General features: G+C 37.1%; 1 protein-coding gene across 1 annotated transcript in view; it reads left to right on the top strand.

Annotated features, from left to right (window-relative positions):
* podxl (podocalyxin-like) overlaps positions 1 to 16210 on the top strand; it is a 93452-nt gene that overhangs the window by 67786 nt on the left and 9456 nt on the right. Inside the window, exons 4-6 of the mRNA XM_028814348.2 lie at positions 1743 to 1832; positions 10371 to 10521; positions 11837 to 11892. Coding sequence (XP_028670181.2) covers positions 1743 to 1832; positions 10371 to 10521; positions 11837 to 11892 — 297 coding nt within the window. The remainder of the gene's footprint in view (positions 1 to 1742; positions 1833 to 10370; positions 10522 to 11836; positions 11893 to 16210) is intronic.

Genomic DNA, 16210 nt, shown 5'->3' with positions numbered 1-16210 from the left:
CGTTACAGTAATCTAGTCGACTGAAAACAAAAGCGCGAACTAATTTCTCAGCATCTTGCAATGTTATAAGGGGTCTAACTTTTGCTGTATTTCTTAAGTGAAAAAATGCTGTCCTAGTAATCTGATTAATATGTGATTTAAAATTCAGGTCAGAGTCAATAGTTACCCCTAAATTCTTTACCTCTGTCTTGACTTTTAATCCTAATGCATCAAGTTTATTTCTAATAACCTCATTATATCCATTTTTGCCAATCACTAAAATTTTTGTTTTCTCCTTATTTAGTTTGAGAAAATTACTACTCGTCCATTTAGAAACACAAGTAAGACATTGTATCACTGAATCAAGAATGTTGGGGTCATCAGGTGCTATTGATAAATATAGTTGTATGTCATCAGCATAGCTGTGGTAGCTCACATTATGCCTTGAGATAAACTGACCTAACAGAAGCATGTAGATCGAAAAGAGCAGTGGACCCAAGATAGAGCCTTGTGGAACTCCATATAAAATGTCATGTGTCTTTGAAGTATAATTACCACAACTAACAAAAAATTTTCTCCATGCCAGGTAGGACTCAAACCAATTTAAGACCCTGTCAGAGAGGCCCACCCATTGACTAAGAGGATTTCTAAGAATATTGTGATCAATGGTATCAGATCTAAGAGGATGAGAACAGATAAACAGCCCTTGTCTGCATTTACCCGCAAGTCATTTACTACTTTAATGAGTGCAGTTTCTGTACTGTGATTTGTTCTGAAACCCGACTGAAACTTATCAAGAATGGCATGTTTATTGAGGTGGCCATTTAGCTGCATAATAACTGCCTTCTCTAAGATTTAGGTTAGGTCTAAAATTTTCAAAAGCAGAGGAATCAAGATTATTTTTCTTGAGCAGGAGTTTAACTACAGCAGTCTTAAGACAGTCTGGGAAGACCCCGTATCTAATTACGAGTTTACAATGTCAAGAATACTATCAATTAGAATGCCTGATGCTTCTTTGAAAAAACATGTTGGTATTGGGTCAAGGATGCAGGTGGATGGTCTCAGTTGAGAAATTATTTTATATAAATCAAGTAAATCTATCCTGGTGAAAGAATTTAATTTGTTTATAATGGAGTACAGGGGTTTAAGAGGATCAGTATTGTGGAGATGTAATATATCATGTTTTGATTAAAACATACAGTTTTATACATTGTGAATTTCCCATTGGGATTAATAAAGTATCTATCTATCTATCTATCTATCTATCTATCTATCTATCTATCTATCTATCTATCTATCTATCTATCTATCTATCTATCTATCTATCTATCTATCTATCTATCTATCTATCTATCAATCTACAGCAAAAGCCTCACAAGTTTCACTGGAAGTTTTTGGAGGCATTCCATTGAGTGATCTGGTTTTAGCAGACGATCAATTGTAGAGAATAAGACTCTGGGATTACTAGCATTGTTATGTTGTTCAGCACAATAAGTAGATCTCCACTGATTATGTAGATGGTAATACTGTACTTAAATTAACTAAGTTCATAATGTCAGTAAAACTTTTTAAGATGAGTTTATTTCCACTTACAAGGTTATTCATCTGTTTTGTTTACATTAAGTCTTAAGCAGAAGAGAATTTAATTTCTATTTGTATAGCTGGATTATTCTGGACAAAAGTGTCTATGTCACTGCACATATATATATTTATTTTTTTGCATTTGTAGGTGTTTAATGTGAAAATGTTTTGTGCTTTTGCAGAATGACAGTGGAATAGAGTGTTTAAAAGAAGAAATGTTGACGGAAAATCAGTCTGGTATTACTCTGAAATCAACAGGCTCATCAAATTGTGTAAGTAGGACCAAAACGTTAATACAGTGTGTAAGTTAAGTAGTCTTTATCACCAGAAAAACTAGTATCTGGAAAGTATTGAGTTTTTCATTTATTTTACTAGTTTATTAATGTTGCTTGAGAAGAATCATCATAAGTGGAACAAGTAGAATTGAATATTCATATTGTATTTTGTCAATTACTAATGCAATGCCCTCATTGAGTACTTATTTTAAATTGTTTGTGTTTCGTTTGGGCTATGAGTACATCTATAATACAACGTACATTTGCTGGTTACTCCCCTTACTCCCCTGAAGGTACATATTAAATATTTTGAGTGACTAAGCTGAGCTAATAGTTGCATACAGATATTCATATGCAAGGGTCTTAAACCTGTTAAAGAGTGCAGTGGTGTTTTACTGAAACCAGTTTCCTAATTAGAAGCAGTGTGTTGGTGTAAATGCTCTCATTTTGCTTGATGCATATTTTATATTTCAGACAAAATCAACCGGTTTTTCGTTAAGTAAAATGGTTGATTTTTTTCTAAACCCTACATGTTGTTCCTCCCTGTCCTTTTAAATTACTGCATTTAAATATGTCAGCATCTTATTTTAAATTGTTTATTAATGCAGGTAATAGTTAAGAGGCCAGAATAGTTAACAGGTAAATAAAAAAATACAGGTAAATACAAAATACAGATTACATTTATGCCTTTGTTGTGACTGCGAAAGAAAATCTGTGAGGTTCAGAGAGCAGCAAAACCCATAGCATATTTATGAAACGGCAGAAAGTGAGTTGAGGCAGATAATCTAATTAACCCAAACGTTCTACAAAAAACAAGCAGAAACTCCCATCTGATTTGGAAGTTAGTTGAATGAAATTGGTTTAAAATGAGGCCCCTGGCTTAGGCAGATCTTGGTCACAAAATGTTACAATTATCATTGTTTGGTGATAGGCTTAGCGAGAGCTATTAAACAAGTTTTTTTTGGAATTTCATTTTATTAATATTATGTATATTTGAAGACAGATTGTTAACTAAAAATTTCTTACGGAAAACTTTTGCTGAAGCTATTTTGATTAATTATTCAGCATACATGTAGTACTAGGGTGTTATACTGTGTTAGCCATTATGAATGTAGAGAAAAGCCAAGCAAAATGACACCTTTTATTGGCTAACTAAAAAGATTACAATATGCAAGCTTTCGAGGCAACTCAGGCCTCTTCTTCAGGCAAGATGTAATCACATCTTGCCTGAAGAAGGGGCCTGAGTTGCCTCGAAACTTGCATATTGTAATCTTTTTAGTTAGCATACATGTAGTAATGTAAAAAGTCCCATTGTATTTTAGAGGATGACTAAGAATGATAAGTAGGTTAGGTCAAGGTTTTGGTACCGGGTTTAGAGCCAAATACTCAAAGAACAATGAAAAACTCAGTTGGAATTCTTTTGATGTTTAGATCATATCTAACAATTACAACAATTTTGAATGTAGTAACAGCCTCAGAAAAGTCAAGTTGTCCAAACATCTTATCCACAAAAAGAAACTGAAAGGAATACATTTTACCACAGATTCCTAACACTACTTTTCCAAAGATATGGATACCTTCTGGTTCACTTGACTGGTCACAGGTGATATTTTGGGTGTAGTTTTTATGTAAATAAGGAAGTACAACAACAGGAAGCCATGTATGTGTCTGAAGCTGTGTAACATGGTTAAAATTGATAACATTAGTAATAAATTGTCAGTTACTAACAAACTGAATACTGTATAGATGATTTTTTCTTACATAGGGCAGAAAAAGAGCACTTCTGCCTTATGGCTCCAGCATCCTGGGTTTGAAATTCTTGCCTGAGCGTTGTCTGTGATGCTAGTATTGCTAAGTTAAAACTAGTGATGTTAAAATACAAGATATTTTGTTTAAAGTTTGGTATAAAAAATCAAAAACTTGAAAATGTTTAGACAGAATTCTAAAAATTACAGCAGCTCAAAACCTGTAGATTTAATTTTCAGTGTTTTTGTACTAACTGCACAGGGTAGGAGCAGTTTAAAGTAAGATGGAATCAGAAGATAGATTGTAATGTTATTGTAATAACAAGTCATGGACATAACTGGGAGTGCAGAAATTAAATGAACAAAGGGTAGAATGTGAAATAAAATCATAGAAAGAAATACATTTTGGTTTATTCACAAACTTGGGCAGTCAGGAAATGTGTGATGCTGACCTTATATACCGTCGTGGTGAAGATGTCACGCTTTGCTCACTGCCGATCACACTGCCTAGCAACAGCCTGAGAACCCTGCATTACAAACAGTAAACAATGACGGCACCCATAATAAAAATGCGATAAGACATATTTCAAAAATTACATCTTCAGAATGTCTTAAAAAAATCAGAACATTTCATTTCATTTCACCTCTAAAAACTCCAGCATGATAACTCCATTCTTTTTAGAGGAAAAGGAAAATGCTGAAAAAATATAAAACCAAGACCAGATCATGACAGATTCTGTGTATTATGCTGAGCCCTGGAAGTTTCATGTTACTTCATGTTTTATACTAATGCACCTGGCTATTGCTTAAACGCTGGGAGGTGGAGATTCAAATGTTTAACATGTTCTCCTATTTGTTTTTTTTCCCCTTTCTGTTTATTTGCACTCAATTAAAATTTGAGATTATCTCTAATGCAACTAATTTTGTAGCATTATTTGTATCTTTTTATTTGTAAAAATTATACATAACGTGTAGTTTTTTTGTGCTTGTCTTTAGCAACTGACGCTTTAAGTCAGGCTCACAACGAATGTAGTGAGACAACAGCACTGACCACTACATCACCATGCAACACCTTACAGTCATGTTTAAGTATTTTAAAGGAAGCCACTTATGCACAAGGTGTTTTGCCAGTGGGACACCACCATATTTCAAAGTTGTTTGTATGTTGCCATAAACCCACAACTTAATCAAAAGCACTGATGGTATTTTTACGTACCCAGGGGTATCTTCTTTCAAATAAATCATAAGTTTACAAGATGTCTACTCTCTTTCATTATTCAGTTTTCACACAAGGTTCAGAGCATTCCAATTATGTATAGTTGTCTTTGAATGCTCATTCATATTACATGTCACAGCTGGTGTAATGGGCAGGAAATATACTGCATGTGTGAGAGCTCATCTTCACGCACTATTACGCACAAAGCTTGAGTTACATTCTAATCACAGTTTTGACTTTATTAAGAATGACTCAGACCCACCCTTGATTTGTAAATATTGCTGATAGAATAATTTCAAAGTATGCTGTTTCAGCTTGTGACTTGCTCACAGTTTAATTCTGCCCCCTGGCCCTTCATAGATGGGATCAACAATGCCATGCCATATTTTTTTAACTTGTTTCTAATCGAGCTCGCCTAGCTCCCATGCATAAATGCGCATCCTATGAAATCTTGCACAGCTCTGGTGATCCTCTTTTTTTTATTGGGGGGTAGGGGGTTTCGCCCCATCATACTGTGAACAAATCTCATGTGCTCATGACCCAGCGATGGCCAATAGCAAGCCAAAAGTGGCTGAGAAACAATTGTTCAGGTACGTGTGAGGTGTGTGTGACAAGCTCAGGGACCCTGTGCTCAGGGCTGTCAGCAAAGGCATTGTCCCAAACTCCTCAACCTAGCACTGGGAGAAGCTGGTATGAAAATGTATGCATGTACTTAGTTTATTCCAGACTGATGCATGAAAAAAGCAACAAAGAAGAAAACACCATACTTCTGTGGTGAAACTGCAGCAGATGGCAGGAGAAAATGTGTGAATTGAAGCACAAAAACCGCAATCTAGTGTACAAAATGTAACTTCTCTCTCTGTGTCTAGTGGCAAACGGGCATGTAAAATTATTCTGAAAGTAAAGGTTTGAGTGAGTACATAATTATACATTCATAGTTACAAATTCTTTACTTGTTGCTTATGTGTGGGTTTGTGTGTATATATATATATATATATATATTTGTTTTTTTCTAAAAAATAAAAAATGTGTATAATTGCAACTACAATACTTGTTTTGGGAGATTGTTTATGTGCAAGAGACTAATTCGTACCAAAAAGGGGGGCATCCTGTGCTAAACTTTGCGGTGCTATGGGATATGACATCTAAACATGATACAATGAGAGCTGACAGATTGGGGTACAAAAGAAAATTGATTCCATAAAATGTCTTGGGGATACCATAAAATCCATTTTCTGAAGAGAAATCCCAATTTTGTGTGTGTTTTATTTAGTTGATATTAGTGTAAACCAGTGGTACTTAAATATAATATCTTAAAGGTTTACTTAACCAAATTTACTCCCGAGTCAAGATTCCAGAGAACAGTGGGTCCAGTGAGCAAATAGCCACAGAGCAGAACTGCGTCCAGAACAAATTTCTAGTCATTTGTGAACTATTGTATTTGCAAATAAGCATGGCAGTTTTAAAGAGAAAAATGACACCTTCTTTTTGTAACCAAACCTTAAAAATGTGTCACAAAAGGTGTGTTTGCCAACCAGAGACACTTGTGCAAGTGGTTGTTGGTGAGTCTGAATGAATTTTTTTATCATATTCATAGTTGAAAGTTTTGATTCACAGCAATGCATTGAGGCAGGCATACATTGTAAGAATTTGAAGCAGAACATTTGCTACTGTAACCATCCTAATCCAGAAAGCGGCATGGTCACAGTTAGCTTCCTTCAAAGGAGGTCAGTCAACTGATTTTGCAGTAAAACAGCACTGGCCCATTCTGGCCTTCCATGGAGAATTGTGTGACACTTTGTAAGCAAATGGATTTCCAATGAAAAGTAGAGCTTGTTTTCGCAGGCTGAAATCTTCAAATTTTCAGTCAGTTTGTCCAGGAGCTCAACATAATTTTGATGTCTGTTTTCCTTTTGTTTGTGCCAAATGTTTTGGGAAGGGAAGCAGGCCCTCCCATATGTTATACTTAAATATCTACAGTTTTCTTTGGAAAGAATGCACTGCTGATATGAGGTCACATATTGTGGCGTTTCTACCCTGGAGACTGACTTTTAGGTCAGCAGGGTGGGATTTTATATCAGACAAAAAAGCAACAACTTCCTTTTATTTTTTTCTACATGAAATCCACAAACTATTTAGCTTTTGTGTTGCTGTGTTCAGACAGAAAAAAATAGAGTTCTATCTGAGTAACCCTAAAAGTTCCAATACCATTCCAATGCTTAGCCACCTAACATTTATTGTGGAAAAGTAAATCATCAAATGTTTTACTAACTTCAATCAGAAATGTGCACAATACATGATGACGCAGTGCCGATGATGCTTTCAAATAACTAAGAAGTTTCATCACTGTTGTCATAACTTCCGAGTACATTTCTCCTAGAATTGCACACAAAATGCCAAATGGGGGATTATGCAGTGATAGGATTTCAGGTCTGAGTGATGATCTTTCAAGCATTTCACCAATCCCTTCTCTTTCTCTGTCATGGATGGTAGCTGTTGACACAACATGCCTCAGGTCAATCTCTCGTTCACTCTGCATCTGCAATATTGAGGTCTTCCCCTCCTGTGTGGCCATGAAGAGTTTTCAGACCAAAGACATCGTCACAGAATCCCTTCTTTTCTTCATCATAAAATCTAACAGAGAAAATCAGGGGTACTTTATCTGTGATAACTGTTGATTCATCCATAGCTAGTGAAATTACTTTTTCCTTTTTAATGGCATACAGTAACTAAGTTGCTTTAGTAAATCTTCAGCAAGTATTTCAGTTCGTCTTGCTACATTGGAATCTGAACAAAGTATTTTTTTAGTTATTTCATCCATTTGTTTTTCATCAAACATAGCTTGTATCACTTCACTCATTCATTCTTTACTATTTCAGCATCAGAGGGGGGTATCTTATGCTTGCCCAAGACCCGCAGAACTCTTAGAGAGATTTCCATTGAATGCTGTTGCTGAGCTATTGTAATAATAATTATTCTGCTTGTAGATTGTTATGATGACTTCAACTCTTTTATTTTTTGGCTTTTACCTCAGTGCCCTGGTGATAGTTCTCCTCAAAAAGTATATGTTTGTTGTCATAGTGGTGTTTCATGTTTACTACTCATTACAGTGCATTTGTTTTTTGGCAGATTTAACACATTGGTTTTGTATTTCCTTCTGGAAGAATGAAAAACTACTTTTCAGTCCACCCATTCTTAAATAGACAGTTTTCAATTTCAGCTTTCATGTTCTTCGTTCAGAACATTTTTGAACACACCATTTTTACTTTTTTTCTGAGTTTTAACCATTGTCAATTTGCCGAGTATATGCTCACTGCAGCCTGTGGAATGGCAAAGTTGAAAGTTTAAGGAAAAGCTTGCTTAATGCAGTGAGTTCTTGAGCAGTGGTCATCAAGTTCACACACACAGTGTTGCAGCTTCTCAGATACAAGAGCATCAGTTATTAAATTTTTGAAAATAGATAGCTTACATAGTACTTTTTTTCATGTATGTTGATGGCAAATAAACAAAATAAGTGAGTGTTTGTTTTGTTCACATTCCAGTTTTAATTTTGTTTGGGTCTGGAGCTGAACCAGAGTCAGCCTAATGAGAACCACTGGCATAAACAACAAGTTTTTAATCATATAATTGCTTTCTTTAAAAAAAAAAAAAAGTGTTGCACTCGTTACTCTTTAGCTATTTGCAGCTCTTTTATTACGCAGGCAGAATAATTGCCATTTATTTTTGGGTAGGTAATTTAGGCACGATAATGCCAAAAACCCCTATGAGGACATAAGTGGTTAATGAACTTGGTGGGTAATATTTCAGTCTCAAATTAAGCTGGAAATAAATACACTTGGTATCACTTAGTATTTTGTCATATCTGAAATGCGTAAAGGGGCTGCATACAGTTGTCTTTTTGATATGCCAATACAAAATCAAGTCAAAACATTCTTCAGAATTCAAAGAAATGTTGCTTGATGTCATAAATGTGATACAATTCAAATGGCACTCGGGATCAGCCCCAAAATTTCAATCTTCTATGAGAAGCTACACCTAGGGTAGGAAAAATCAGGTGTGAGTTTGTTCCTCAAAGGCTCGTCGGGACTACTTTACCCGTCCCTCATCAACATTGTATAGCTAAAATCAACCAGCTTCCGGTGGATGTTGGCTAGGCGATCATTTATAACCAAGAAAAACTTTTCTCTTTCTTACCCCATGTTAAGTGTTGACACATTAAGGACACATCATGTGTGTACTCTTCTATAGACAGGGCAAAAACCTTGGAGAAAAAAGAGTCTCGAATGTAATAGACTGTCCAGATTAAATGTATTGCTAATACGTAGTAAACTAAACAGGAAAACCATTGGATTTTGACCCACTGCTTAATCATTTGCTGTAGTTCACAACAACAGAATCAAGTTGTAATATTTGTAGTGTTTATATTTTTAAGCTTTCTCAATTTTTTTTGAGTCCTTAATTAATGCTTTTAATTTAGTACAGTGGAACCTCGAGATACGATCCCCTCTGTATACGAGAAATTCAAAATACGAGGAAAGTTTGAGCGAAAAATTCAGATCTAAATGCGAGCATTGGCTCGTGTAACGAGCCACGAGCCAGGCTGTGGGTATAGCTCGCGGCTTAGCGAGGGGGCGTGGTAGCAGTTGCGAGCCGCGATCTGCAGTGTCTGCGTTTCTCACTTAAGTGCACAGGTGGGAAACTGCCCACATCCATGATTGTTCCTGTGGCTGATGGGCTGCAGCTGCCATGTCCTCCCCGCATATATAGAGAAGCGCGAGCCGGTTAAGGGGGAGAAGAAGTAAAAGAAAAGAGAGGAGAGAGCGCAGGCAGGCAGGCAGGCAGGCAGGAGGAAGTCGGTGCGGGAGAGCGAGCGAGCGAGCGAGCGAGTGCAGGCTCGCGTGTAGCTGAACAGTGAGCTGAACAGGCGAGCCAAACAGCTGAAGCAGGACGGTGTAGAGAAGGTCAGCTGCATTAAGAGTGTCTCGCCTGTTGCAGAGCCCGCAGGTAAGACGCTAACAGAGAAGAAGCACCGGGGATTGTCATCTGTTTTTTAAAGACTGCATCCTTTTGACGTTTTAACCTCATGTTAAAGGATTGTTATTCTTGTGTATTTGAAACCTCCACTTCACAACTGTTTTAAGGATTATTTATTTAAAGATTTATTGAACGCTCTACTGCACTTTGGACACCTGTTTTAATTCTTTTAATAATCAGTTATATTATTTACCAGTGTTATTTATTAAAGGTAGACTACAGTATATATAATTTATCAGTGTTATTTGTTAGGAAAATTGATTTTTATGTTAATATATTTGGGGTGCGGAACAGATTAACTGGATTTCCATTATTTTCAATGGGGAAGTTTGTTCTAGATATGAGAAATTCGCTATACAAGCTCAGTGCTGGAATGAATTAAACTCGTATCTAGAGGTTCCACTGTATTTTTAAAAAATGAAAAAAATTAAAATACAACTTTCTTACGATGAAGTATATCTAATTTTTAGCGTTTTACCGTTTTCCTGTTACAGTAATTGTGAAGTCGAGTGTCTTAATGTAGCATTTTTTTTAATGTAGGAAGCTTTCAGGCTTTCAGAGACTGCACAAAATCTGACCCGGGATCTTTGCAGTAAGCTGAATGGTGATAATTCGTGTCCCTGTACTCTGAGGCTCAAAGAGAAAACTGATCAACCTAATGAACTGATTGTCTTGGGAGTTGTTACTTGCAGTAGGTTGTTTTTTATTCTAATTTTATTGCACTAATATCTGTTTACATACTGTATTTTTGCAATTACCAACAGCAAATACTTGCATATAATCCACAGAAAGTCATTGACAGATATTTCTGTGTTTTACCTTATTTGTCACAAGCAGTCTTAAATGAAAATTTGAAAATAATGTTAGACTCACTCCACTTTCCAGTTTAACATCTCCGAATTTAAGGACACTGAATCTGAGAAGCGTTCTGGTGGAACCTTTCCACATGTTTATCAGAGATCGCTCTCATGTTTTCGGGGAAAAACCCAGATGATATTGTAGGAAATGGATTTTTAAAGACATGTTGCACCCAAGTGTTAGATAGGAAGCTCTTCAACTAGTTCTCGTAGTTTTCCACCTTTATGTTCCCAAGAAACCTGTGGCATACAGTCTTTTTTACCTCAGTAAAGAAGGGCATGTATTCTTTTACTATTTGCTTACCTGTTACCTATTTACGACAATGGATGCATCATCCCGACCTTGCAAGCCATTTAAACAACACCTTCTTCTACGCAATAAAATATCATCTCTCTAAATTTTTGGCTATTCTGACGGAATAAGAAGAGAGAAAAAATACTCCCTGAGAGCAGAAAATGTACAGTAAATGTTTGATTTTGGGTTGTTTTAAGGAAAACTGCAATTTTTCAGCTAAAAATATAATTCAGATAATATTCTGAACAATACTTAAGCCATAAAGCAAATTATTATTTAAATTATTCATTTTTTTATTTTATTCAAGTGGCATTTTTCTTGTAATCTCATATCTCACAGAAATAGTTTGTCCTAGAGAAATACCAATTTCAGAAATGGATTCAACAAACCTACTGTATATTTATAAAATACACTCATTTTTTTTGCATGGGAGGATTTTGATGCAAGCCACATGCCCACTGCCCAAAATACACTACAACAATTAGAAATAAATTAAACAATTAAATACCTACTTGCCACCCACATAACTTGTCATAGTAATGTGGCTCTGATTGATGGTTTACAGTGACATATGAATGATTCTCATTGACTAAAGGATATCTATGCCCATTTTGCCTTGTTATTTTAGGATTACTTACAATGTTTGTGATTTGGAGACATTAACTTTATTATACTAACAAGAACACTGGGCAGCACCCAAACCAAATATTAAAACAATAATAACAACAAAATAAGACACATGCTTACAGTTAAATATGTTGTGTATCATTTTTGCTAATTGTAAAATCCAAAGAAAAGATGTTTCCAACAGCTGTAAATTACATCTGCCTAATGCCTCTTTTTTATCTTTCTAGTTCGCATTGAAGATCTGAAAGAAGGGTTTCAACAGATAGACAGTTCTATAACAGGAGTAAGATTTTTATTATTATTTACTGTTAGATATTTTAATCTGATTTTGGTGTAGATACCAGGGGCCTCATGTATAAACGGTGCATATGCACAAAAATGTTGCACAAGTCCGTTTCTATGCTCAAATCGCGATGTATAAAACCTAAACTTGGCATAAAGCCATGCACATTTTCACGGTAGCTCCAACCCTGGTGTACGCAAGTTCTCGGTTTTGCAAACTGGTAGCACCCAGCGTCAAACCTGTGCTACTGTTCCAGTGTGGTTTCCCTTTCTTTTTTAGATCCACATCCCTGACGCGGCTTTATAAATACACTGAAATTATACGCATCCTCTTTAATAAAACCCCTGTGTACGTCCAGTATCCATGTGTGTGTGTCTTCTGGTGAAGTGCGAATGCGCGGGGCACGGTGCGATGCTTCAAAGGCCACCTGACGCGTCACACAAGACAGAGAGTGCGGGACCTATAAAATATCGCGCTGAAGATCCAATCGGATTTCGGTAAATGAAGTAAGACCTAAAACAGAAAACATGAAAAATCCAATCGGGTACACAGACGCGGAGACCAGCTTCCCCTTTGTTGTGCAAGTTTTCACTCTGAGGATGTCAGATTTGCGATTAAGAAGCTTGGCCCAGTAAAGTGTAAAGTAAAAGTAGATTTATTTTCGCGCACATTACATCAGTTGCTGGGGAGAATCTGCTGATTGCCCACTGTTGTGACAGAAAATTAAACGCATATTACGGACAGCAGAGCCAGTATTACTGTCAGAGAAAATTACAGGCATTTTACAGAAAAAATTTAATGAGGTAAAGGTCCCTTGCCATTTAATATGGACTGTTCCTACTAATGTTTATGGCCTACTGTTCTAGTGCCCGTTATTGTAATGGGCTTAATGTCTAGTATTGTATATTAGCTTAATGCATCTGATTATAATTAACCTGTAACAATATAATGGTCCACAGAATGGTCAAACTATTCTAAATACCATAGCTGCTTTAACGTTGTTACTCTCACAGCACCTTCTTCTTCTTCTTTCAGCTGCTTCCGTTAGGGGTTGCCACATCGGATCATCTTTTTCCATATTACTCTCACTGCACCACTTGAAGTATTTATATCTCTGTATCTGAGTGTGAATCACATATCTACAGCAGCTGATTGGAAAGAGAATTATCGGTATACAGCATCAAGCACACGCTGCCTCAGCCATGCTGTCTATTGAACTGCTGTCACACGGCAAATGCTTCAGAGCCTTTCCTGTACGGACCTCGCGGTTCAGAAACAGTTTCATCCCAAGAACTATAAACACATTCAAATTAGTCCATCAAGTGTTCCTTGTAGAACTGTTTGTACTTATAACTACAATTACCTCACTGTAAACTTGCACTACAGTTATAATATTGCACAACCTGAGCCACTTCATAAAGCGCGTATTTACAAATGATGACGATATCATTTTTAAGATGAAATGCAGCAAAATATGTTTGTTATATAGATAAAACTTTAACTTAATTTAAATAATCTATATTGTTAATAATTAAACATGTGAGGACACGGTGTCACTGTGCTAGCAAGGATCTGACTCTCCGTTCACGAATTGTTCCTGCCTCAAGCTGTATTCTTGCTGGTGCTGGCGCGACACTGGAAGGATAGATGGATAGAATAATTAAACATGTACTACGAAGATATTTCGATGTTCCTTAAAAGTTTTGAAGAATCTGCGTTCTAAGCTTACAGATGGCTTAATGTCTATTACAGAGCTGATTGTGTGGCGATTGGGTATTTGTAGAAAGAAAAGTAAGGGGAGGAATTGGGGGTTACTATGTTTGAAAGAGACAGTACTGCTGCAATAAATTATTTAATCGAAGGTTGCACACGGCGCAGCAAGCATCTTGCGTGAGACATGAACAATCACTTCGCCACCATGTTCCCATGTTTAATAACATGCTTTAACTCCTATCATCATGAAAACGATATCAAGTATAGATCTCAGTATTTTCATTATTCAGAGAGCTGTAATATTACGAATGTAATGGATTCTGTGTCTTGTTGGAAGAAAAGAAAGCCCGTTTAAGAAGCACATAGTGATTCACACACAAAACAAAGCATTTAACGTGCTACTTTAGTTACGATGGGATTTGAGAAACTAGTAAATTAAACAATTTTAAGATGAAGTTTATGATGTTCTACTTTAATGACAAAATAAACTACGTGATTAAAGTGGAAATTTCAAGATTAAAGTTGACATTTTGTGTTTTTTTCCCACTGTGTGCCTATTTTTTTTCTCTGTACCCTAATAAACTTTCATATGACACTCAGACAGTGGGCTATGACTCACCTTTTCACAGCAACCTTGATATCTGACAACTTCTTTTTTATTTCGGGCACTGTACGTCTTTGTGAACTTGAGCTTTCGAGTTTCTCAGACACTCTATGTCACTCAATCAACTTCCTTTTGTTGCTAATACCACTTTTTAAACCAACAAATAGTACGTTTTTCCTTGCCTCCACGTGGTATTTGCTGAAATTCTTCTATTTCCCCCCGTGCTTTTGCCATTGCCTTTTCACAGAAGGCTGAACTTAAGGGCTATTTATATTGATTTGCATATTCAAAGAGGCGTAATTCTGGGAGGAGTTGGGGTGGGGCAGCAGGCATGTGCACGTGTGTTACTTTTCACGCTGACCGGGATTTATGGAGTGGAAAAACGTGGAAGGTGGCGAACGCACAGATTTATGCATTTGGATTTTTTTTGTGCGTACGCACATTTTCACTTTTGTCCTTACGCCATGTTTTAGTGTGAATTCTACGCATGCCATTATGCATGAGGCCCCAAATCTTGACCATATCTATGATGATTTGAATATCTTTCCTAACCGTATTTTGTGAGATTGTTAAGAGATATCCATTATAGGTTTATAAGGATAGCACTGTCGCATGTAACAACATACTTGCAGGCGCTAAACAACATTAGTATGAACTTCTAAATTTCCCTTTCAGCTGAATGTTTTGGCTGCTGCAAATTCCTTTCTTGATTGCACTAAACATTTGTGTGGCCATGTGTTCATAAATCGCCGAAGGGTGAGCAGTTGTGGGCATATTTTTATTATTATTAAAAAATAAAGTATAGTACAAGGAAAGAATTGTAGAAAGATATTTCGTTATGGGCGGCACGGTGGCGCAGTGGGTAGCGCTGCTGCCTCGCAGTTGGGAGATCTGGGGACCCGGGTTCACTTCGCGGGTCCTCCCTGCGTGGAGTTTGCATGTTCTCCCCGTGTCTGCGTGGGTTTCCTCCGGGCGCTCCGGTTTCCTCCCACAGTCCAAAGACATGCAGGTTAGGTGGATTGGCGATTCTCAATTGGCCCTAGTGTGTGCTTGGTGTGTGGGTGTGTTTGTGTGTGTCCTGCGGTGGGTTGGCACCCTGCCCGGGATTGGTTCCCTGCCTTGTGTTGACTGGGATTGGCTCCAGCAGACCCCCGTGACCCTGGTTCTCAAATTGAAAATTCTGGATGTCCACACTTATTAAGTGAGGTGGTTCTGGGCTCATTCAGCTCTGCGCCCTCTCTGATCCAGCATTGCTTCATCAGTATGCTTCATCATGTGGCTGCGGGTGAAAAGTAAGAGGCAGTTTAGCAACCGTGTTTCCCCAGATGCCGGTTTGTGAGTCCTTACTTCTGAACTGACAGTAGACATCTGAACCCGCTTAAATATTCCGATACATAGACAGAACAGATTTATTTGGTCCAAGGGAGAAATTTGGCCATATTTTAATTTGTCATTTTACATTTTTTATTATGTATTTACAGATACATTGGCTACTTATCATTTTCATCCATCCATTATCCAACCCGCTATATCCTAACTACAGGGTCACGGGGGTCTGCTGGAGCTAATCCCAGCCAACACAGGGCGCAAGGCAGGAAACAAACCCCGGGCAGGGCACCAGCCCACTGCAATACTTATCATTTTTGTTCAACTTAAATATATAATAAAATTCACCAGAACTAAAAAGTGTTCTCCTCTGACTTATTTTAGCAAGTAACAACAAATATTTTCATATTTCTTGTCCTGGGTTGAAATCCTGGAACGAGAGCTCTCCCTATGGAGCTTGAACATTCTCTCCCACTGTGTTTGGATTCTGCTTTTTCTTCTGCAGTTTCCTCCAGAAATCAAAAAGACGTGGATGTGAGGTCTCTTATCAACTGTCATTTGACCCACTTTGACTGAGCATCACAGCCTGATGTTGCCTCAATAGACTGTGGCCTCACACAATCCTAAATTGTATTAAGGAGGTTTTGATAATGCTATGTTCCAATTCATTTCAGT

The sequence above is a fragment of the Erpetoichthys calabaricus genome, chromosome 1 (assembly GCF_900747795.2).
Source record: "Erpetoichthys calabaricus chromosome 1, fErpCal1.3, whole genome shotgun sequence".
NCBI lineage: Eukaryota > Metazoa > Chordata > Cladistia > Polypteriformes > Polypteridae > Erpetoichthys > Erpetoichthys calabaricus.
Note: the sequence above shows the minus strand (reverse complement) of the source record. Positions and strands in the feature narration are given on the sequence as shown.